Consider the following 23,925-nt stretch of genomic DNA (forward strand, 5'->3'; position numbering starts at 1 on the left):
CCGCAACCTTAATCTGGTCAGCGGAGGAGCTGGCACCCGCGCTGGTGGTTTTCCTTCAAGAGGATGGAGAGGCATGAGCTAGGAGCCATCAATATTCCCTCTGGGTCCCCGGGAACACGGGATAAGGGAAACAACCCGAGACCATGCAGGCCGGACAATTACCCAGCAGGGAAAGCGATCGGCCGCAAGCGTGGGAAACATCTGCGCAATTATGATCAGCAGCTGCTCCCCTCCCATGAAAATTACCCCTGGATTTATTGGTTCAAAAAAGACATCCTTCCCAAAGGCAGACGTACTGTAGCTTCATTTATCCTATACCTGCCCCTGTTGGCCGACTGATCTCTATAACATACTCTGACCGCTTCATATGGTATCCTGCTGCAACATACTGTGTACACTACAGACTACACAGTCAAATCCTCGGTGTTGGTTTAACCCATCCTGACAGTTTTCTGAAAAAGCTATGTTTCTATGTCAGTCGTTCTTTGGTTTTTCAAAAATAGCAGACCTACAAGTTCATAGCGCGCCACTCGGTGGCGCGCTATGAGCTTGTAGATCTGCTATTTTTCAATAGCTAAAGCATAACATAATGCTAACACCAAAAGGGGTTCCCGCCCCAAAATGGGTTAACTCTGAGACTGTACAAATGTACCATCTCAGAGTTACAAGTGTATAAATTAACACTTTTACTGTAGGTCCTTGATTATATACCCTTATTTTTGTGTGTGTAGAAGTCAAGGAAATTGAGGTGTGAGACTCGTTTTCAACTCGGATTATATTAGGCAGAAAATGTCTTTACTTGGAATAAACGTGTAGACGACAGAGAAGACAACAAATTACTCTGAATAAAATGTCCGAGTTTCTGTTGGTACTAATAGCACTAGGTATCACATGGGAGGACCACATCGGAGACATGGAACACTACAGGGACCAACCACGGGTCACAGACACGATCAGAGAGTGTTTTCAGGATGAGGCTGGCTGGGCGTTGCAAACTGACACTCACCATTTTAGATGTCTTCCCTCATCTTCTGAGATTTTCAGCTGGTGTTCACACAGCAAGGATTCCACTGCCAACTGGAGAAACCAAAACGATCACCTTTGCCACTCTGAAAAGAGGTAAAATGATTGCATAACTTAACATTGTTTAAAGGGAAAATGTGTCTCTGTCTTTATCTCATGAAATAGAAGCTTCCACAACCTAAACTTGTAGAAACATCGTAATTGGGGGGGCATGGTGGTGTGGTCGGTAGCGCTGTCACCTCACAGCTAGCTAGAAGGTTCTGGGTTCGATTCCCACTGGAGACGCTGTGGGCGCTGGGGGCGTGTTCTCTCCTCCGCATCATCACCCTAGATGGGGTTGGCAAAAGGGCCTTTCTGTGTGGAGTTTGCATGTTCTCTCCACCTCGCAAAAAAACATGTAGTAATCCTGGTCTCTAAACTGCCTCCCCTTGGCCAGCCGGGGCCACGCACTACACTCGGCTACACTACACTCAGCTTGGACTCCTCATGCATGGAAGAAGTCCGTTGCTCTCCCCAGGTTGGGAGTGTAGCACCCAGGATTACACTAGAGTGACTAGACAATTGACACTGGGTGAAAAAAATGGGTTGCAAAAATTGTGTGATATACATTTTGAAAAAAGAAACATTGTAATAATATGCACAGGTTTGAAAGAGGAATAGTTAAACCTGTCTTCCACAAGTGACCACCTATAACGGAACACAGGAAACCTGTGAAACATGTTTTGAGAAGCTTACCTTAAAGTATTATTGTCTCCACCAGGCCGAAGGCTATACACTATCTCTACAGTCGTGATCAATACGGACCTGTCCGCTTACCCATATTCCATCCCCAATCGCTAAGATTGCCTTCCAAAGTTTGCATGCAAGATTTCCAACAAAATGCCTCAAATCATTAACACAGCGTGCGATTTCCGTGAAAACTTTCCCACTAGGCCGAGGAAGAAATGACACATCTGACGGTTATAGCGCCACCATGAGGCTGATTTAGGTAAAACACATTTCTGTACATTATTCGTACATATTTTATCCATACATCACCCAAATCGGTATACTATCTCCATAGTAATGAGATCAACACGCATCTCTCCGCTTTTCCATATTTGGTCCATTTTGAACAAAATGCCTCAAATCATTAACACAGCGTGTGATTTCTGTGAAATTATGCACACACATTCCCACCAGACAGAGGACGAAATGCAACTTAAATGTTTACACCTATAACTGCACCGATCTGTGTACAACTTTGTATGTGCACTACACATTATGAATACACTGTTACGTGTTATATATTTTTTCATTATTACTCCTACACATTTTGTCCAAACATCACAAATGCTATTTATATGGTCAAATTCAACCCCTTTTCACTGCAGCCAGCTAAGTTAAAATAAAATATTTGCATCATGACTACGAGCTGTGTGACCTCTCTTCTTTTCTGTTCACTGCAGCCATATTGACATAAAATAGCAGATGGTGAAGTGAACACAGGGGCGTGCTACCAATGATAGTGATACTAATTAAGGTTCCATTTAGAAGAGACTCTTTCCAGTGAGCCAACATGCACAATAGCAGCCAGGGACGGATTAACCCCACAAGGGCCCCTGGGCCGGTACATTTTTTGGGGGCCCCCTAGCGCACGTGCACGCGCAGAACTTTCGAGGTTTTGTGTGTTTTTATAAAGATTTTTGCCTAAATTTAACAAAATCAATGGCCAATGAAGGTCCCCGGGAGTTTTTTTCAGGGCCTCAAACCCATTACAGGGCTTTACATTTTCCCAGAAGGGCCCCTGAGAGCCAAGGGCCCCTGGGCCACGGCCCCATTGGCCCAGTGGCTAATTTGGCCCTGATAGCAGCACCCTCCCTGACTCTGACGACTCGCTCATTATGACTGCTACTACAATAGCATGTAACCTGACCTAGGCTGTTAGCCTGTTACTATTTCATGTCAAAAGTCTCAAAACTGTAAAAGTCTATTGTTGCACTTTCACCCAAGAACACTATATATCTCGTCAAAATATATTGAAGTACAGCAATACATGGCAACTTGACTCTGAGGTAGCCTACTCTTCTTTAATATTTCATCAGGACTTTTCACAAGAAAACTAAAATTGATCAGTCTTGACTCTCTACTATAAACACTGGTGAGAATTCACCCGAAGTGAACACCACACCAGCCTGTACACAGTGTAGTAGACAAAAACGAAAACAGGGATGTAGGCAGGGAAACAAACCTAACCTACCGGTAACTTCTATGATGTCACTGAGCATCATGAAGGTAGTCAAGTTACAATCAAAAAAATATTTAAAAAAAATCATGCAGTGTGTATGGCATACCGGCCTCAGACAATCAGCAACATTATGAAAATTAGGCTACAAAAATATAAAATGTTGTACCGGGTAAAAATCTAGGGTTGAGACATTTATAAAACAATTACCTTCATGTAATTGGCAAAGTGATGACTTCCACTGCAGTATGAGTCAACATTCTGTCTTCTCTCGAAATGCGCTGCTGTAGAATGTAGATGGAAACATGAATTAATATCATCATTGGTAACACGTGTTGACCAACTTGACCTATAGCTCTCGTCGTCCCCTTCTTAACGTGTTGAGTTGACCGGGTCAACTTGACCCTAGCGGGCGGCCAGTTCATATCAAAGCAACTAAGGTATTAGGCCTATAAAACAATTACCTTCGTGTAATTAGTTTAAGTGTAAACTGCCAGGTGCATGGTAAACCTCCACGACATTCATTTTGTATCTACATTCTGTGCCACAATTTAGGCATTGAATGGACTTATCCTGAACAAACAACTTAGCTGCTAAATACAACCTGCACCATAAAATAAGTAAATAACCCTATGAAACTCACTCACCATGACGACCTTCGCCGTGAGCTTTCTCCATCATACGTTTAGGCAGTTGATGCACGAAATGCGCGCCTAAAACATAACTCATCGACTATCGGCCCTTTAGCGCGTTTCCTTGTCCAACAGTGCCATCTATTGGTAATATTACGCAACTGTCAATGCCATTTAGAATGGTCGGGACTGGGACTCTCTAGAGCTGTAGAGCAGTGGTGGTAAAAGATATACATGTATGTAATTAATTATGTATGCCTGGTAAAAGTTTTTGTTTTACTTAAAAACAAACAAAAAATGTAGAAATACTCTGTGTTGTACAAGTACATAATAATAATAATAATATATATATATATATATATATATATATATATATATATATATATATATATATATATATATATATATATATATATATTGTATATAGTTATATATATATATATATATATATATATATATATATAACTTATACAATATACTATAGTTATATACAATAGTTAATGGTAGATAATAGTTGTCTTGACTCTTGAGTACTGTAGTGTAGTGTAGTAGTGGTCGTGGTCACGCGAGGCCGCGTACGTGCGTGCACGTGCGTGAGTGACGTACCCTACATGGAGTCCCGCCCCCCTCTCTATGCTCTCTCCCCCGTCGGCTCCGCTCCTCCTGTCCGTCTGTATGCTCTTGGTCGTTCCCCCAGCGACACCCACAGGGCGACACCACCGTCACCGTGCTGCTGCTACCAGGTTGGCTGAGAGGAGAGCCCCCTCCACACACACACACACACACACAGGCGACACAATACTGACAGCTGCCCGAGCACACTGAACCATGGAGCGGGGAGAGATGGAGCACAGAGACGTCGAGTTCAACATACTGCTGGCTACCGATTCCTACAAGGTAAGCCCAGCAGCTGAGACAGTTATTATCACACAATGGACCGCGGACATGAATAACATGAAGGAAGGAGGTGGTTTTATTTCATCATCGGCGGCACTACCGGAGGCCATCATCACGCTGCCCGCTGAGGGAGGCTCGTCTCCCCCCTGTTCACATTATAGGCCGAATATTGTGGAGGAGAGAGAGAGGGGGGCGGGGGGGAGATGGTAACTAGGGTACCATGGTCACAAAGCACAAGCATCATCCATTGTTATATTTTGACTGGATCCAGGATGGTGGGTGGGAATGTGCAGCCAGTTAGGTGTGATAGCCAAAAATAAATCAGTCACCCCGGCCGGCTTCGCTAGTGCAGTGATGCTATGTAAGCTAGCTATTTTAGCCAACAGGCTAGCAGCAGCAGGGAGCACACAGGACACACGGCAAGTGGTGGCTTGATATAAAATATCGAGGTAGATGCTGGTTGAGGATGATCCCATGGCCCGTTTGGACCGTCGCGCTGTGATTGGCTGGCTGGTTGTCAGGTAACTGCATGGTAGCCCCTTTCGGGACCCTCGGTTACCTGTTCTGCGTCCAAAATATAGGAAAAGGTAACCGAGGGTTCCAAAAGGGACTAGGTAACTGGCGGATATATAGTATAGTAATAGCCTACTATTACTACTAGAACAAAATACTACTACTACCACCTTTACGTTTGCCAATTTGACATTCTATTTGCGTGTCAAATTTGGACAGTGCTGTCTCCGAGACAACCGACTAGCCAATCACATGGTGTCACTTCAGGAGATGGGGTGTAGACTCTTGTCATTAGAAAGGCGGCTTGGTGTTGATCTTAGCATTAGCATACAAGCTAACAAGTGCTGGGCTTCAATCATAGGTGCTGGGTATTTGGGTATATGGTGTTAAATTGGGACCATGCATCTCTCGCGTGAGAGAGACTACAATAATACAGTTTGGTTTGTGTGAGCTGTAGTTAGACTGGCAAATTAAGACTCAGGGAATTGTTCCATTCCCAGAAAATGAAAAGTGAAACTTTGAAGGAATTAACTGGGTTTAGTTTCACTTCTGTGGAAATGTCCTCCTCCCTATCAAACCAAGCAGCAATCAAGAGATCCACGTGCTGCGGCTGCGTGAGTGCGTGTCCCGTCAGTCACATGACCAGTTGACCACCCACATAATGTGTGTTGTTGTTGTTTTGTCTTTGTCACAAAGTCAAAGCACTTGTGCAACAAGAGAAATATTTTGAGCAACTCGTCAGTCAAGGTAACCGGTCCGCTCGCCCCTTTTCCATCTCGCCCCACTACTCTACCTAGCTGTAAATAACTGCTATAGAGATAAACGCGCACACTGGAAGTCAAGTGCATGGCAGTATTGTCAAATGTAGTGTTCTGTGAAATAAATGTCACTACTCACTGCTGTTGTATCCTACTGACTCACCTGCCAGTGAGGAGCCCCCACCAGGAGGACTACTCCTCCTGGAGGACTACACTCCCTGTGTCCCATGTGTCATAATTTCACCCCACTGTGTTATCTTTATTTGAGAGTACGAAATGTTGATATATTAAGCACTGGCAGTAGTGACAGCCTACATCCAAATATTCATTCATTTTGTGTGTGTGTGCGTGTGTGTGTGCCTGAGTTTCTTCATTTCATCAATCGATTTGAAATTAGAGAGGGAGAGTGCAAGAGCACTGCTTGAAAGAGAGCCAGAGAAGACTCTTGGCATCAACGGGGCCGACATGTTTGACTGTTTTGCATGCCGAGTCTGTTTGAATGATCAATGGCTATTGGACATTTCAGTTGATTTGTCCTGAGTCTTTGTAGATTTGTGCCATGTATAATCCGTGTGTCAGAGGGATGGTGGGGCGGTGGGTTGGATGACAGGCCATAGAAAGATAAAGAGTTCTACAGAAATGAAAATGAAAGGGAGTCCATTATAGAGGTCAATGACCACAGATAACCATCTCGTTTTACTTTCTTTACACTGTGTGTGTGTGTGTGTGTGTGTGTGTGTGTGTGTGTGTGTGTGTGTGTGTGTGTGTGCTGTGTGTGTGTGTGTGTGTGTGTGTGTGTGTGCGTGCGCAAACTACACATGTGTAAATACTTTATTAGACAGAAATGCAAACGGCAACAGAGTACAATCAAACACGGTCTTGTTTCCATGTGTCCGTGTGATAATGAAATGGGAGCAGGCAGAGTGTTGGGTCTGGGTCTGTGACAGGTGCCTCACTCGATGTGAGAAATAGTATGAGTTTGTGCCTGTGCATCGAGAAACTGCATAGTATAGTTATAGACTGACAGAGGGTGTGTGTATATGAGACAAGAATATTGTGTGCATGAGATAGATAGGAAAAGCAAGTGAATAAGGGATCAAAAGGTAAATTGCATTCTGTAATTCTGAAATAAGCGTCCAGACCAAAGGATTGAGTAACATTCATTTATAGTGGCTTCCAGCATGAGAACCCTGCTGATAAGCTTATAGCCCTGTCCTAGCTTGTGCAGGTACACTCCAGAATGTGTCTACGGAGAGTACAGTAAATGTTGAAAGTTAAGTTCTAGTAGGCTGGACAAGACAACATGTAGCCACATTAGAAACGTTCCACTGCAGTTCATTCCCAGGCTGTATCTCCCTGAGATGGAGATAAAACTAAACTAGAAAAAGTGCCCCTTGGGGTCTCCACCAGGCCAGGTCAGGTTATTGTGTGGCCTCCTGGTGGCGCTATAATAGGCCAATGTGAAAAGGGTGCCATTTCTTCTTGATGGCGATTGGATGATTTGAGACATTTTCTTCCAGAAATCAACCTGTTGGTGGCGCTTATATATATTCCTCAGCCTAGCAGGAATGTGCCTGACAAATTTCACGTAATTGCACGCTGCGTTCATGATTTGAGGCTTTTTGTTCAAAACGGGCCAATCCAGCAAACTTTGAAAGCCAATGTTAGCCAATTAGGATGGAATATGAGATATCAGACAGATCCGTCTTGAGCACATGACTATAGAGATAGTACTGTGTAACAATTTGCAGGATTTTTGGACAGAATCTGGCGGAGTAACATCAAAAAATGTTTTACAAAAGTCGGCCTCCTGGTGGCGCTATAAAAGTAGGATGTGAAAAATGCAGGTCAAAGGTATTTCCTTGGCCTCTAGGGAGTGTGCGTGCAACATTTCACGCAGATCGGTGCAGTGCAGTTATAGGTAGAAATGTGAAAATCTGCCTCATGGTGGTGCTATAACAGGCCGTTCTGGAAAAGTTGGGCCAGAGGTTTGTCTTTGACATCCAGGGAGTGTGTGTGTGCAAAGTTTGGCATCGACCGGGTTAACGGTGCCGGAGATGAGCTGTACACATACACAGACGGACGGACGGACACACACACGGACGGACAGAGTGCAAAACATACTCTCCCCATGCCTTCGGCTGGTAGAGACAAAAACAAATGACCTATCTTGGCTGGGTACCCGAATCTGTGTTTGAGAAACCATAGATAAGTTCGGTTGAACTGAACGGAAACCCCTTTTGGTGTTTAAGCATTACGTTATACTTTAGCTATTGAAAAATAGCAGATCTACAAGCTCATAGCGTGGCACTGAGTGCCGCGCTACGAGCTTGTAGGTCTGCTATTTTCAGAAATCCTGAAAATGTGGTGCAAATCTTTGAATATAATATATATTCTTTCAGAGCGAACGTTTTTAACTCAAAGCCTTGCTTCTGGGAGGTCACCTGGAACAACATATTTTCAGATGGGGTCGGCAGCCATTTCATAACATTTCTGGGGTCCTTGACATGAAATAATTTGGAACCACTGTCATAGAAAGCATTTTGTAGAATCGTCCTCGGGTCTAAATGGGTCTCATCTTCCATTGTGTGGACCCAGAACACTACACTTCCTAATTGTAGGTCTCTAATCGGGGTGCAGCTTTGACCTGGGGGTACCATCTGCGTTCCAGGACTAGAGGTGACATGGCATATTTAGAATAGTAGCAGCAGAATGGTTCCTTCAGTACTGGAGTTTTGAATCGGTAATCTGGGTGCTTGTCAGGCTTGTTGGCAGTCTTGGCACATGTAAGTGATGAAGTTGGTCCCAAACAACATATTTTGATTGAAGACTACTGGCTGGATTGGCATGGAATTTCCATAGAGGATGAACACTACTGATTTCGATACATCCCGTGGCCTTTCCTCGACTGTAACGCCAAAGTTTTGATATAAGATATAAATCTAATATGAGACTTGGTGAGAACATTTACTGTAAATGCACTGCAAGGTCTTAACCCATTTAGGCTTGACGTCGAAATAAAAAAAACGTTCGCTCTGAAAGAATATATACATATTCAATGATTTGTGCCGCATTTTTACAATTTTTCAAAAATAGCAGACCTACAAGTTCATAGCCCGCCACTCGGTGGCGCGCTATGACCTTGTAGATCTGCTATTTTTCAATAGCTAAAGTATAACGGAATGCTTGAAACACCAAAAGGGGTTCCCGCCCAAAATGGGTTAATTCATTAGTTCTGATTCTGGTGACCCTAATATGGCCTTTTCCTCTAGTGCCACCCCTTGGCCAAAGATACCACATTGACAAAATCTATCTCAAAATCCAGTTGGGTCTAAGAATCGGCATGGCCTCAAGGAGCTGCTAACAGGGGGTTTTAGAGTCTAGGGGCAGTATTATGCGTGTCTTAAGTACCAGGTCTTATGACTTAACTTAAGACCTGGAGGCGTGATCAATGCCATTTGGCTATTCTGAGTGGCCAAACAGCATTGACCACGCCTCCAGGTCTTAAGTTAAGTCATAAGACCTGGTACTTAAGACACGCATAATACTGCCCTAGTTGTGTTATAAGTATGCTTGGTTTACCAACCAGCCCAGTGTCATTTTTTCAACAGTCACACACAGTGTATTAATAGAATAGGAAGAGCATTAAAATGACTTGTCTATTGTCTAAGTGTCCTTCCTCGAGCAAGGCACTTCCCCCAAAAGCACTCACTTTCTGGTTTTACAGGGCAACTTTCAGGTGACTGTTGAAGAATGTGCTTTGTCAATTTGATGCTGTGTATCTCACACTAAATGAGGGTGGAGTCACAAAAAGTGTGTTGACGCTCATTCAATTTCATGAATAGTGTCTTTCCCAGGTGAGTTTTTTGTTTTGTTTTGTTAAACTAGGGTAAGGTGATTATACTTGCCGGTTTCTTATCATCTTATCTCTCCTCGTCTCACCTCTCCCCTGCCAGACAGATTGTCACACTGTCAGTTGTTTAGTTGGGTCAGTCAGTCTACTCTGCAGTTGGAATGTACCCAAACAATCAGTCAGTTAAGGAAGTATTCAGTGAGTCAGTCGGTTCATGAGTCAGGCCGCCTGGATTTGTAGTTATTCAGGCAACTTAAATTTACCATCTTGGCCAGTCAAGTCAACCAGATGGAATTTGGTTATTAATTGATGTAACCTGACTTGTTAAGCTCGATTGAGTGTCGCTGCCATCTTTGATCTGACATCACTATCTTGTTATTGTGTCAGCGTGTCCCGAGTCATTGAGTCTATGGTGTTTTCAGATGTGTCTTTTGTCTGATGCTTCTACTATTGTCTCGCTCAGTGGTTCTCAACCAGTGGTCCGTGAGGGGGTTCCAGGTTAACCTGACTCCGCCAGATGGGGCAGCAGAGAGTACACTGGGTTCCCCCCTCCTGCTCCCATCTGGGAACTCTCAGGCAGACTTGATGCCCGGCCACAAAAACGACCTGGCCAATCAGCAGCAGCTTCTAGCAGCAGCTTCTAGCTTCTAGCTGCTGCTGATTGGCCAGGCCGTTTTGTGGCCGGGCATCAAGTCTGCCTGAGAGTTCCCAGATGGGAGCAGGAGGGGGGAACCCAGTGTACTCCATGCTGCCCCATCTGGCGGAGTCAGGTTAGTTCCAGGTGGTCCCCAGTTAAATTATGGAAAGTCGGTAACCAAATGCACCCTTATTAAAGATTTTTGTAACTCTTGAGAGTGTAAAATTAAACCGAATGGACCCTCACGGGTCCATTCGGTTTCATTTTATACCCTCAAGAGTTGCATTATTGTTAAACATTGGCATTACTTAAAGGAGCATTCAGTGATTTGGAAAAAAATCCGGTCCACCCGGTAACAAGATGTGCACATGCACACGCTCTACAGTGGGGGAAGTACAACAGACCAACAGCACGTGCACCAATGCCCGCCCCACTCGATCATGATTGGAGGAAGGCCCCTCATCCTGATTGGATGAAGGCTTTGCCACCCAAAGCCCAAACCGAAACTAGGGTTTTTTGACCCCAGGGGCTCACTGGGGACAGGTAGGAACTCCTTATATGGTCAGCACACTTTATAGTAGGGAGGATTATCCAAAAAATAAGAAAAAATAAGTGATATTTGAATTAAGTGAAATCACTGAATATACCTTTAATTTACAAGAAGTCTACACAACAATGTAGAAGTCAAGAATTGTTATTTTGTCTCCTAATGGTACCAACATCAATACAGCATGGAATTGTGGATGAAATTTTATCCAACATTAACAAAATATTGAGGCTAAATTGAGGCAAAATGTAATCAAATGGAGGTCATCAGGAAAGCTCTTTCCATGCTGAAAACACACATTGATTGTACTAGGGGTGGGTTCAATTAATCGATACGGCAATAATCTGTATCGTATAATTCCTGCCCGATTATCGTATCGTACCATATCGGCACGGCAAGACATGCTTTGTGTGACACGGCTTTAACATCAGCATTGGTTTCTGCCCGACAGTTACAATATATATGATTACATCTTTTGCATTGATCCATCAAAAGTCAAAACATTATTATTATTATTATTTTTATTTGAACTTCATGCCTTTCTTCTTTTTTTTTATCTAGGTCTAGGACTCTGCAAAAGTCAATTTAGTAGGAGGACAATGTGTTCATTATTCAAAATAAATGCGTATCGCGATACATATCGTGATACGTGTCGCTCATGAGGTTGCTGGCAATACCCGGCCTTGCATTGTACGCACACACGCGTCACAGTCTGAGTACAGTACAGTACTCGCATGGTTAACATAACTGTGCATATCCACACACTGGCATTGACTTGAGCGCAGTGCAGGAGAGGAGTACACCTAGATGCCCTAAAGTGATTCTCAGCCTTTTTTTATTTCTAGGCTCCCCTGTCCCCATTTGACATGAAATTATTTTTGTCTCTGGAACCTCAACCTTGACTCTTAAATCCTCCAGTGTTCATTTAACTCTCAGACATGTACAAAATGAACGGGTCCACTGGGTTCCATATATATTTTTTTTTTAAACTTTATTTTTTATTCTTTTCCGTTTTTGTGAACAAGCAAGTTCTCTCGGGCATCACAGTACAATATAATTGTTACATTTCAATTGTTAACATTCAGAATGCAACGAGTCATCCAGTCCAAATAGATTGAGGTCCTATGCTAAGATGGTGTCAATCTTTTCCAGTGTTTTCAAACCGATCATTCGCTTTAGCAAAGTCTGTTTTTCGCACATTGATATTCTGTTGATTCATTACCATTAATATTTTTATGAATATAACCAGACCTTAATATGTGACAAGAAGATAGTACCAATAATAGCCTTAACTAACATTACAGCAATGACAAATGTTCATACAAGTTTAGTCTCACCTATTTTCCTTTCTCACACATACATCCAATGGTCATTCATCAGATATCTATTTCCGTGTATATTATCCGTTTTAACCAGTATTTGTATGATTTTTAATTATTGGTTTTCACTATCAACTATCAATTTACTTATCTTAATTGGGTTCTGTAGCTCGTTAACATTAAGTCTAATTATCGTCTCATTATAATCTGTGCTATCCTATGTCGTACAAATATTGTCATTGTGAACCCAAGGTGGCCTTAACTTCTCATCATTATATACATTAATATAAAGCTTTAAATCAAGAAATAAAGAAACATATAAACAAAGACAGGACTTCCAGCTCGAGGTTTCTTTCATAAAGCAATACCTCATGAGTGGAAAGGTAATCTCCTGGGTACCAGGAGGCCCTTCCAACACTAACTAACTGTTAGAAAACAGGAAACTAGTGTACAGTGATATGACATCTGTTGAGCCCCAGCTTGGTCTCCCAGACAACAGGTCTGTGCTAACATCGAATATCTGAGTATAAAACAACCTATCAGACAGGTATTTAGTATTCAGTCACGTATGTCCAAACAAAGGTAGTATTGTAAAAAGGGGGAAATAAAATATAAAAGCAAAGAGAGGTGAACATTTTCCATGTCTTATGTCTCATTCTGAATTCAAAGATATCTCCCAATACTTCCCATGTACTTCTCCGTCGTAGATCAATCAGCGTTATGAGTTATGGTGATGTCGTCATCTGGTGGCGGGGGGGTTAGTGGAGGGGGGGTTGCGGTGCGGCGGAATTCCTGGAGCCTCTGTGTTGCCCTTCGCAGTGCGTCTCGGTCATGTGGTGTCCTCTTCCCCCAAGATGTTTTCCTCAGCTTCGCCAGGTTATCTGCGGTGGTAGTTGTAGGGGTGGAGGTGGTGGTGGGTCGAAGGTTTTCCTCTTCCTCGGTGCTCATGATCCCCCTCTTCTTCAAATCCTCTCTTGCTTCCTCCATGCTGTTGTAAGTGGTGCTGGTTCCCGTGGGGCGACCGGCCCCATCGTAAAACACACGTAGTTTTGTCAAGGGGGGGGTATGGAAGGCGAGTCCTTTTTTTTTTAGGAGCAGGCGGATCGGGGCATACGCGGCTCTCTTCTTCTGTATTTCTTGAGGGTAGTCATTATCAAAATAAGCTCTTTTGCCATTCAGTAGGACAGTTTTTTTCTTCCATGCTGTATTGCGTACCAGCTCTTTGGTCTTGTCCTCCAGAAAGCACATGATGATTGAACGAGGGGTGGCGGTCGGTGGTGGCTTGGGAACGAGAGATCGGTGGCAGCGCTGTATGCCCAGGTCAATGTCTAGTGCTAATTCAGTTTTAATGAAGTTATTAATGAACCCCATCATGTCATTCCCCTCGCTGTTTTCTGCAACGTTGTATAAACGTAGGTTTTGGCGTCGAGACCTTGTTTCTAAATTCAGTACCTTCTCTTGCAGTCTCTCGTGGTCTTGTAGTAGTGAACTCATCATTTGTTTGGCGTCTGAGCTCCACTTCTCGACGCTCTCCACCCGCCGCTCTGTCTGTTCCGCGTTGTCCACGGTGCATTGTAAGTCGGTGACAAGCCTAGTCAGTTTGTTGTTGAATTCTTTCTTGAGGTCTGCCATGTCTTTGCGCATTTGCTCGAAAAGAGATTCTTTAAAGCCCTCCAACTCCTTCCTAACTTCGGTCCTCATGGCTTTTATATCAGCGCGTATCGCCTCCATGCTTGCTTGTAGGCACGCCATGGCGTTTCGCCCTGGTGCGTTTAGCTCTGGGTCCACGTTGCCGTCGCAACTCTTCTCCGTTGTTTGTCTACCTTTCTTTTCTGATCTGGTGGTTGTTTTATCACTTTTAGTCTTTCTTTTGTCTCCCCCTTCCATTTTTGTGTTTATTTTTCGGTATATAGTTGGTTTTTAGGGGAAATAAAGTAGACCTTGCTGGGAGCTGGTGTTCTATGCTGCTGCTCTCTTTGGTGTCATACCGGAAGTCCCCTGGGTTCCATATTTTGTGCGCTCTCTGAGTTACAGACGCTTTAAGGGTTTGATTCCTAACTCTCAGTCGTTTAGTTGGGGACCCCCTCATGTAGAATCGGTGTTCTAAACACCTGATGAAGGCCGTTCAGTCTTAAAACTTGTGAATAAAATAAAACACCATTGGAGCAAGCCTGTGTGCGGACTACTTTCTTCTCTTCACTGTATTTACCTTAGTCCAGCACCAGCCAGGAACTGGATGTGCGCAAGCCACCTGCTTTTTTAAACTAAACGCAAAAGAACCACCGAATTTGGTCCGAATTTATTGAGAGGATGGCACGTCGAGGGTGTGATTGTGCATACAGTAGGGATGTGTAAATGTGTCAAAAATGAAAATCGATTAGCATAATTCAATATTAATCAATTATCGACAAATCGATAAGCCCCCCCCCCACACAAAAAAAAATATATATATATATATATATATATTTTTTTTTATAAAAACAAAAAGTGTTGAGCCAATTGATCACCATAGCAACCCCAGCCTAGGCCTGAATTCCCAACACCTGCTAAATCCTCCAAACATGTATCTTGATTGGAATCAATCTCCACTCACACTCAATGACTCACACTCCTCATGCAGCTACACAGACACATCCCAGGCACACTTTGGTAGGCCTATAGCCCTGTCCTGTTTGGATGACAGTATTGCCTTTCCAACAGATTTCCATTTAAAAAAAAAAAAAAAAAAAAAAAAACTTTTCTTTCCCCCGATTATCGATTATTACTTTTCATAATCGATTTCGGGTCCCGTTAACGATAATCGATTTGTCGACAAATCGGACCCATCCCTAAGTCATTGTCTGCCTTACAAAACACAACCGTTGGGGGGGGGGGGAGGGTGTGTGCGTGTGCTGTAAGAAAATACTGCTTAAACATGTACAGCTGTGTGCCTGCGTTGTTGACCCACCCTCTGTAATTACAGTAAATGTTTACGCGCGTGTATTCTCGCGTGTTAAATAAATGCCAGTGTGTGTGTACTACTGTGTATCTGTTGTGGCAACATGACTGTATTAAATGTGTACTGTGCGGGTGTGTGGGGGGGGCTCTATTTTGAGTTGAAAGCTCTGAGGGATGGACACTGGATTGAGGGGGTTAGTGAAACTAAGTACAGTCGGGTGCCACCGATATTGTCCCTTATCATTTGACCCATTTAGGCCTGACCTCAAAGTTTAAAAAAAATCCTTCTAAATCCTCCAGTTTTCTGAAATAAATATTTTCGCGATTTTTCAAAAATAGCAGACCTACAAGCTCGTAGCGCGCCACCGAGTGGCGCGCTACGAGCTTGTAGGTCTGCTATTTTTCAATAGCTAAATTATAACGTAATGTTTAAAACACCAAAAGGGGTTTTGCGCAGATCACGCAAACCTCAGCAAAAAGAAAAGGACAATATCGATGGCCTCCAACTGTAGCATGACATTTACCTCTGGACCCCAAGTCCGACTGGCTCTATTTATGAACGCATACCAAACGGGTTGGGACGATATTAAAAATTCATGTCACGATTATTGTGTCCAAAATATTTGCAATTAACAATGTTATCGGGATAATCAAAATTAGCTTAGACTTAGAATCTGACACTACTAGACATCTGCACTGGGTCTCTGAGCAAATGACAGTCTATTAATAATTATATATATGTTGTATGTACAGACTATCAATAATGAATATAAGAATGAATAGCCTGTTACAGTGTCAATATGCGGTTCAGTTTACACTATAGTATCTGAGTGAATTTACAGTCCAACAGCAGGGAATATATGAATGAATCAATATCTGTAGTGTACAGTCTGTGAATAGACTTTCAACAGTGGATGTACAGTCTTGAGTCTACAATGAATATCTATACAAGGTTTGGTCGTGCAGTTCAATGCATATCTCTCGTGCCCTTATGAGAGCAGTGGTTTAAGATAAACGTATCAGTTTCACAGGCGGTTATACCACTTGTTTCCTAAGAGTTCCTTCCTTCTCTCCTTGAGAATGTGTGTGTGTGGGATGGGTATGTGTGTATGTGTGTGTGTGTGAGAGATTTGGTCTTGCCCTCAAACACAGCCTAAAACCTAATTTACACTGCGTCACAGTACCATGCTTTGTTCTTAAGTCGAAAATCTGTTTTTTTCCCCGTTTTTTTTCACTCTGTGACACAAGTCATAAATTAGCCCTAATAACATGTCAGTTGAGTTTTAACACTTAGGACATATTACTTAGGACTTCCACGTTGTATTTTGTTGTACAAACCATGTCAAAAATAATTTGTTTGTACAGTGGAGTGATGATGTGGTCGGTGCAGTAACTAGGTGAGGCAAAGTAGTTCTCTCAAATGTGGCATTCTGGGAGACCACTCTTTTTGAGTGGTGCAGCCACTCCAAGGAACAGCAATGGGTCTGTCTGTTTATTTAGAGTAGAGTAACAGGTGACAGTGCACAGGTGCATGATGGGAAGCTGAGTTTTAGCAGCCACGTGTCGCTGTTGAGCTTCACACTGCACAGCTGCATGATGGGAAGCAGAGTTTTTAGCAGCCATTTCGTGATTTTGGGTGTTGCAGTACAGTAGAGGGACCCCCACGCGGTAACTCTGTCATTTCTTAACCGTTTCGGACGCGGTGCAGCTCGCCGGAAAGAGGCCCGGCCCCCTGGGCGCGTTACTGGGGATGTTCCTGTTCCGGGGACCCCCACACGGTAACTCTGTCATTTCTTGACCGTTTCGTACACGGGACGGCTAGCTGGAAGCGGGCCGGCACCCTGGGCGCGTTCCTGTGGGTCTGGAAGTTCCGGGGACCCCCACACAGAGTTGTACCACTCAGTTTACACGGGTATGATTTTTAATTCAGAGAAAAGTGACACACACACACACGTACTCTCTCCCCATGCCTTCGGCCTGGTGAAGACAATGATTTGTTTTAAATGCTGAAATTTTCCATGACCGTTTAAATTACCGTACGTTCTTAATCTGAACAGGTAAACCAGAGTATGATTTCAGTGGAAATTTTGGGATATATAATTGTTTTATCTTCGGGGGCAATTTGAGTTTTATGGGGACAATTGCTGCTGTGGTTGCACAGCTGAATCCTCAAATGACCCACAGGTCGCTATGGAAATCCCTGCAGTTTGTTTAATTGGTTGGTGGACGGCTACAATCAACCCTGTGTGGTTAATGTGTGTTTGTTCAATCTCTGTCTGTGAGTGTGTGTCCATTATTTTATTGTGTGCAGTCATGCCCGCTTTGCTAGTGTTTGCATGTGGCCATCTGGTGTGTGTGTGTGTGTGTGTGTGCCCGTGCGTGCAGGGCAGGGCAGGGCAGGTCTGGACATGTCGCCTTAGGTTGATAGAGGAATCTCAATCTGTTGTATCACAGTAACCACTGTGACGCCATCAGTCAGCTGATTTCGGGTGAAGAACTAACCAGGAACACACACACACACACACACACACACACACACACACACACACACACACACACACACACACACACACACACACACACAGTGATGGACCTGGTGTTGCTTTTGGAATGTCACTCACCCTCGATGACCTTGTGACCGATCCCACCAAGTCCTTCCCACCGTGTCCCCTATTTTCTCTCTCTCTCTCTCTCTCTCTCTCTCTCTCTCTCCAAATTAACTTTTTTACTTGGTAGTGTCTGGTGCCACCAATTTCAGAATGAAGGAGCTCCTGAAAAAGAATAGGAGCACTAGTGGTGCATTCAATTAATCGATATGGCAATATACTGTATCGATAAAATATTCCGGATGATAGGTGAATCGATCGAGATGCTGCTGTATCGGTCTACTGACCTAAGTTCAGGCATGCCAGAGGTTCCTTGATGTATTGATGAGCATCAACGACCATCATCACCTGGGCACAGACACACACAGCTACAGTACTCTACAGTACTCTACTGAAAGTGACTCAGTCTCATTTCTCTCCAAAAGCACTTGAATATGATGGAAAGCTCACATTTCACATCACATACACCATAATTCACTAGCCCCCCTAAAAATAAATATATATATATATATATTTATTTATTTTTTGAAAATCGATTTATTTTATTTTATTAAATTGATTCATATCGTCAGGATTAATATCAATATATCGATATACGATATATCGTTACATGCCTAATGTTGGACTATTGGCATGTGGGACTATTTGGATGCCGGACTATTGGCTGTCAAACTCTTATTACATTGGCATGCCGTGCTATTGGTTGTCGGACTCTTAGCACATTGGCATGTCAGTCTATTGGTTGTCGGACTATCGGCTCGGACTATGTACTCTAGTCTGTACTGTACTGCTATCTCATAATGCACCATTCACAGTGTGAAGATCAACAGCGCCCCTTTGTCACCTGTTGGTACCCTAAACCAGGGGTTCTCAACCCGTGGGTCGCGACCCCTCGGGGGGTCGCCAAATTACTTTAGGGGGTCCCCAAATTATTTTCCCAAAAAATAAATTTTATTTTCACGATTTTTCAAAAATAGCAGACCTACAAGCTTGTAGCGCGCCACTCGGTGGCGCGCTATGAGCTTGTAGATCTGCTATTTTTCAATAGCTAAATTATAACAATGCTTAAAACACCAAAAGGGGTTCCCGCCCAAAATGGTTTAAGGTTATTGTGGCAGTCAATTTATATTGGGGGTCGGGAGGGGGCGGGGCGGGGGTCCCGAGACATTGCCAAAGCATTTCCGGGGGTCCCCGGCCAAAAACGTTGAGAACCCCTGCCCTAAACAGACATACGGACAGACAGACAGACAGACAGACCACTCAAAAAGAACATCATTTTTCGACCACGGTCGAGATCATGGATTTCACAATGCCACGCCAGACTTTCCGGTCCTTCATTTTGCCATCCCCAGTTCCTGCTTACTGATGCATGTGTCTCTAGCGATGACATCAGGGAACGACAGTTTTCTACCTCTGGTCTGCTTTGATGAGGCAGGACTCCAGAGAAGAAGGGAAGATATAACCTCATTGTCAAGAACAAGGAGCGTGAGCTCTATTGGATACAGACACAAAAAGCTTGTGTAAAACGTATTTTGAGAACTTGTCACCGAGCCTCGGTTTAGTATGATTAAACATGCAAAGTGCAGTAAGTGCACCTCATTGGACTGTGAAACCACAGCTGGAATGAATGTGTTAATTGTATCACTGAATGATTGATGTCCCCGTTGTCAGGTTCTTAGACTTTTCCAGTATGTTTTTGAGACTCCCCGTGTGTGAAATTTAAACTGTCCTTGTAAGTCAGGGGTTCTCAACGTTTTTGGCCGGGGACCCCCGGAAATGCTTTGGCAATGTCTCGGGACCCCCGCCCCGCCCCCTCCCGACCCCCAATATAAATTGACTGCTACAATAACCTTAAACCATTTTGAGCGGGAACCCCTTTTGGTGTTTTAAGCATTGTTATAATTTAGCTATTGAAAAATAGCAGATCTACAAGTTCATAGCGCGCCACCGAGTGGCGCGCTATGAACTTGTAGGTCTGCTATTTTTGAAAAATCGTGAAAATAAAAATTTAAAAACATATATATATTTTTTTTTTTTAAATATTTTGGGGACCCCCCAAAATAATTTGGAGACCCCCCGAGGGGTTGCGACCCACGGGTTGAGAACCCCTGTTGTAAGTGAACAAAGTCTTTATTTCCTGCCTTGTAACGGACAGAAGGGCTTTGTGACAGAGAATTGTGTACAAAGTGCAAACGTAATAGTCACAGATTTCTCAATACATGTCTGAGCAATCTCCTCTCCATTAAAGTGGTCAATGCTTGGCCTTTTGTAAATGAGAAAAGGGCAAATGGCAAACCATATCTCAACTTCCTTGAGGATACGTGTAGACCAGGGGTGGGCAACTTTGACGATGGAGAGGGCCATTATATTTCCACACTCACTCCCTATAGGGTAGTAAGGGAATTTTATCAGGTAATTGACCAATCTGGGAACTAAATCGTTACCAAGATATTTCTTCACCAATGTGTTTCTAAAGGTGTCTAATAACATATACTAAAAGTTTGAAATTCAACTCCTGTGGGAAATTGAGTTATTAGCATAATATGTGATATATACCCTTAACATCCTATATAAGGCAAAAAAGTCCAAATTTCATCATTCTTTAAGTAGCATATGACATATGAAACTAGGGGGTTTTCATGATTCTGAATCCATTCCAAGCATTAGTTTTGCACAAAAAACACTCTTTGGGCTAAATTAGGCCATATCGACTTGACCAAATGGGCTGACCTCATCACGTTTGTGAGGCCGTTTTCCTCCCAAGGAGTGTTTTTTGTGCAAAACTAATGCTTGGAATGGATTCAGAATCATGAAAACCCCCTAGTTTCATATGTCACATGCTACTTAAAGAATTATGAAATTTGGACTTTTTTGCCTTATATAGGATGTTATGGGTATATATCACATATTATGCTAATAACTCAATTTCCCACGGGAGTTGAATTTCAAACTTTTAGTACATGTTATTAGACACCTTTAGAAACACATTGGTGAAGACATTTCTTGGTAACGATTTAGTTCCCAGATTTTCATAGATTTCTCTTACTAAAAATAGCCGATCTACAAGCTCAAAACGCGTCGCAGCGCGACGCGTTTTGAGCTTGTAGATCTGCCATTTTTCCTATATTCTAATTGAAATCTTGAATTATCTTTTTGCTATTTTTGAATTGGAATCCTGAAAATTAACATTTTCATGTAATTTCAGTTCCCAGATGGGAGCAGGAGGTGGGAACCCAGTGTACTCTCTGCTGCCCCATCTGGCGGAGTCAGGTTAAACAATAGCCACACCACTCTAGAGTCGATCGACAAGCAACTAGCGACTGGACCGCGGAGCGCCGTCTAACACAGGATCTTTTTTCAGAATTAGACGGGATGATTTAGATCGGAAGTTATGATCGTTTTAAGATTTTCGTTTTCGTCAGCTAAACAGGCAGGGAACATTTTCGATGACGTGTCACTGTTTGACACGTCATCGGATTGGGCGACAAGCGCTCCTAGGCTCTAGAGCGACGTGATCGGTTTTGATATCATTAATCTCCGTCCTATTTATCAATCTCCGGCTTGGGCACTTGACCATGACCTTGAACTTGACGGAGATCTCCGCCCCGGGCCTCCATGGTGTTAACCTGAGGGGCCACATTAAGTGAAGGTGGGGGGCCGCATGTGGCCCCCGGGCCACTAGTTGCCCACCCCTGATGTAGACAATCTACTCTTGTGTAACAACAAAGGTTTATAGTAGGCATTCAAACCGCAGTCAAATGGAATTGAGTCCAGAGAAAACACACAGCCTGTTATATTATGTTTATTATATGCCGATCTTTATACTATATTTTACACACACATCAACTGAGGAAGGCCTTAGGGTGGCTGAAACATCCGTGTGCTCACTGTGCTGCAGCTGTCCCTGCTGAAGGGGATAGAGTGCAGACCTCTTTATTGCGAACGCAGTGATTGCGAATGCAGTGAGCATTTACTATGAGACCCAGCAGATCATGTCTGTCTGTCTGTCTGTCTGTGTGTCTGTCACGCTGTAACACCACCCGCCCACCACCAGAGGGCGCAGCTGTATCACACACAAAAACACACATGCACGCACACGCACGCACGCACGCACACACACACACACACACACACACAAAACTTAACTTCAAAAAAAAACTTAAAAAGGTAAAACTTTAAAAGGAAAAACTTAAAAAAAACGTAACTTACAAAAAAACTTTTAACTTAAAAAAAAATTAACTTAAAAAAAATTAAAAAGGAAAAACTTTAAAAGGAAAAACTTAAAAAAAAACGTAACTTAAAAAAATCTTAAAAAACACAAAAAAAGAGAACTTAAAAAAAACCTTAAAAAATTACGTAATTTATTCTAATTGTTGTTTTGCAATTTACAAGCTGCGTTCGCTTCTTACTTGTTTGTCGATGCTAAAGTGTGCACTTTGTGTTCCGCCCCCTCTCTAGGTGACACACTACAAGCATTACCCTCCCAACACAAGTAAAGTGTACTCCTACTTTGTGTTCCGCCCCCTCTCTAGGTGACACACTACAAGCAGTACCCTCCCAACACAAGTAAAGTGTACTCCTACTTTGTGTTCCGCCCCCTCTCTAGGTGACACACTACAAGCAGTACCCTCCCAACACAAGTAAAGTGTACTCCTACTTTGTGTTCCGCCCTCTCTAGGTGACACACTACAAGCAGTACCCTCCCAACACAAGTAAAGTGTACTCCTACTTTGTGTTCCGCCCTCTCTAGGTGACACACTACAAGCAGTACCCTCCCAACACAAGTAAAGTGTACTCCTACTTTGAGTGCCGCGAGAGGAGGACCGCCGACACCTCCAAGAACAGGAAAGTCAAGTACGACGAAACCGTCTTCTATGGTCTGCAGTACATCCTTCACAAATACCTCAAAGGTAAGGGTCTGCTACACCAACCAAACTGTGTGCCCCGTCTAAAGGAGTGTTTTGACCTGAGATCAGATTCTAAAAATGTCTTCTACATCCTGACAGTTGTCTGAAAAAGCTATGTTTCTATGTCAGTCAAAAATAGCAGACCTACAAGCTCATAGCGCGCCACTCGGTGGCGCGCTATGAGCTTGTAGATCTGCTATTTTTCAATAGCTAAAGCATAACATAATGCTAACACCAAAAGGGGTTCCCGCCCAGAATGGGTTAAAGTCGGCTCTTCGGTGCTACTGAAAATTTCTGACGAGCCGAAATCATTTTGGCACTACAGCGGTAAAATAGGAGTATGAATCGGCCCTTAGTGCTGTGCCCACAGTCACTGCAGGTGTGACACATCACTCCTAAGTGACCTAAATGATATGTCCACAATATCGTACATTGAATACTCAATTACTCATAGTACAAACCAGTTAAAAACATTTTTTTTTTTTTTAAATTTTCACCCCAAGAGTCATAATGGCCTGTCTAGGTCTGTGGACTGTCAGATATTCAAGAGTTTTATATATTATTATTTCATATTTGTTCTTTTTCTTCATATTTTAGCTCGGCCTATATAATATTCACCATCACAATATCACAATATCACATTGGCCGCTGGCCAATCAGCGGCAGCTAGAGGCGGTATCAAGGCAGCACTGTGTATGCCTTGATCCCGCCTCTAGCTGCCGCTGATTGGTCAGGCCGTTTGGTGGCCGGAGCATCAAGTCTGCCTGAGAGTTCCCAGATGGGAGCAGGAGGGGGGGAACCCAGTGTACTCTCTGCTGCCCCATCTGGCGGAGTCAGTTTAACCAGAGCTCTCCCCAATAATAATAATTATTTTACATTTTTATTGTTTTTGTGGGGGGGCAACACTTTACTCCTTATTTTCACAGGCAATTGGTCCAGGAGAAGTCTACATTTGGTCCACTTGGACAGCCAACTGAAACGAGTTCTAACAAATCTAAAAATAAATGTTCATTATTGTTTCTACTTCAGAGCGAGGGAGAGGGGGGGAGAGAGAGAAAGAGAGAGAGAGAGA

At 43.2% G+C, this 23,925-nt stretch overlaps 1 protein-coding gene across 3 annotated transcripts in view; it reads left to right on the forward strand.

Annotated features, from left to right (window-relative positions):
• Positions 1 to 4,541: 4,541 nt before the first annotated feature.
• Positions 4,542 to 23,925, forward strand: part of nampt1 (nicotinamide phosphoribosyltransferase 1) — a 52,340-nt gene continuing 32,956 nt past the window's right edge. For all 3 annotated transcript variants that reach the window (XR_013789012.1, XR_013789013.1, XM_079494674.1), the window contains exons 1-2: positions 4,542 to 4,776; positions 22,697 to 22,856. Coding sequence is in view for 1 of the 3 variants with exons in the window: in XM_079494674.1 (XP_079350800.1) it covers positions 4,708 to 4,776; positions 22,697 to 22,856 (229 nt within the window). In the remaining 2 variants the exon portion in view is untranslated. The remainder of the gene's footprint in view (positions 4,777 to 22,696; positions 22,857 to 23,925) is intronic.

The sequence above is a fragment of the Electrona antarctica genome (assembly GCF_951216825.1).
Source record: "Electrona antarctica genome assembly, chromosome: 23".
NCBI lineage: Eukaryota > Metazoa > Chordata > Actinopteri > Myctophiformes > Myctophidae > Electrona > Electrona antarctica.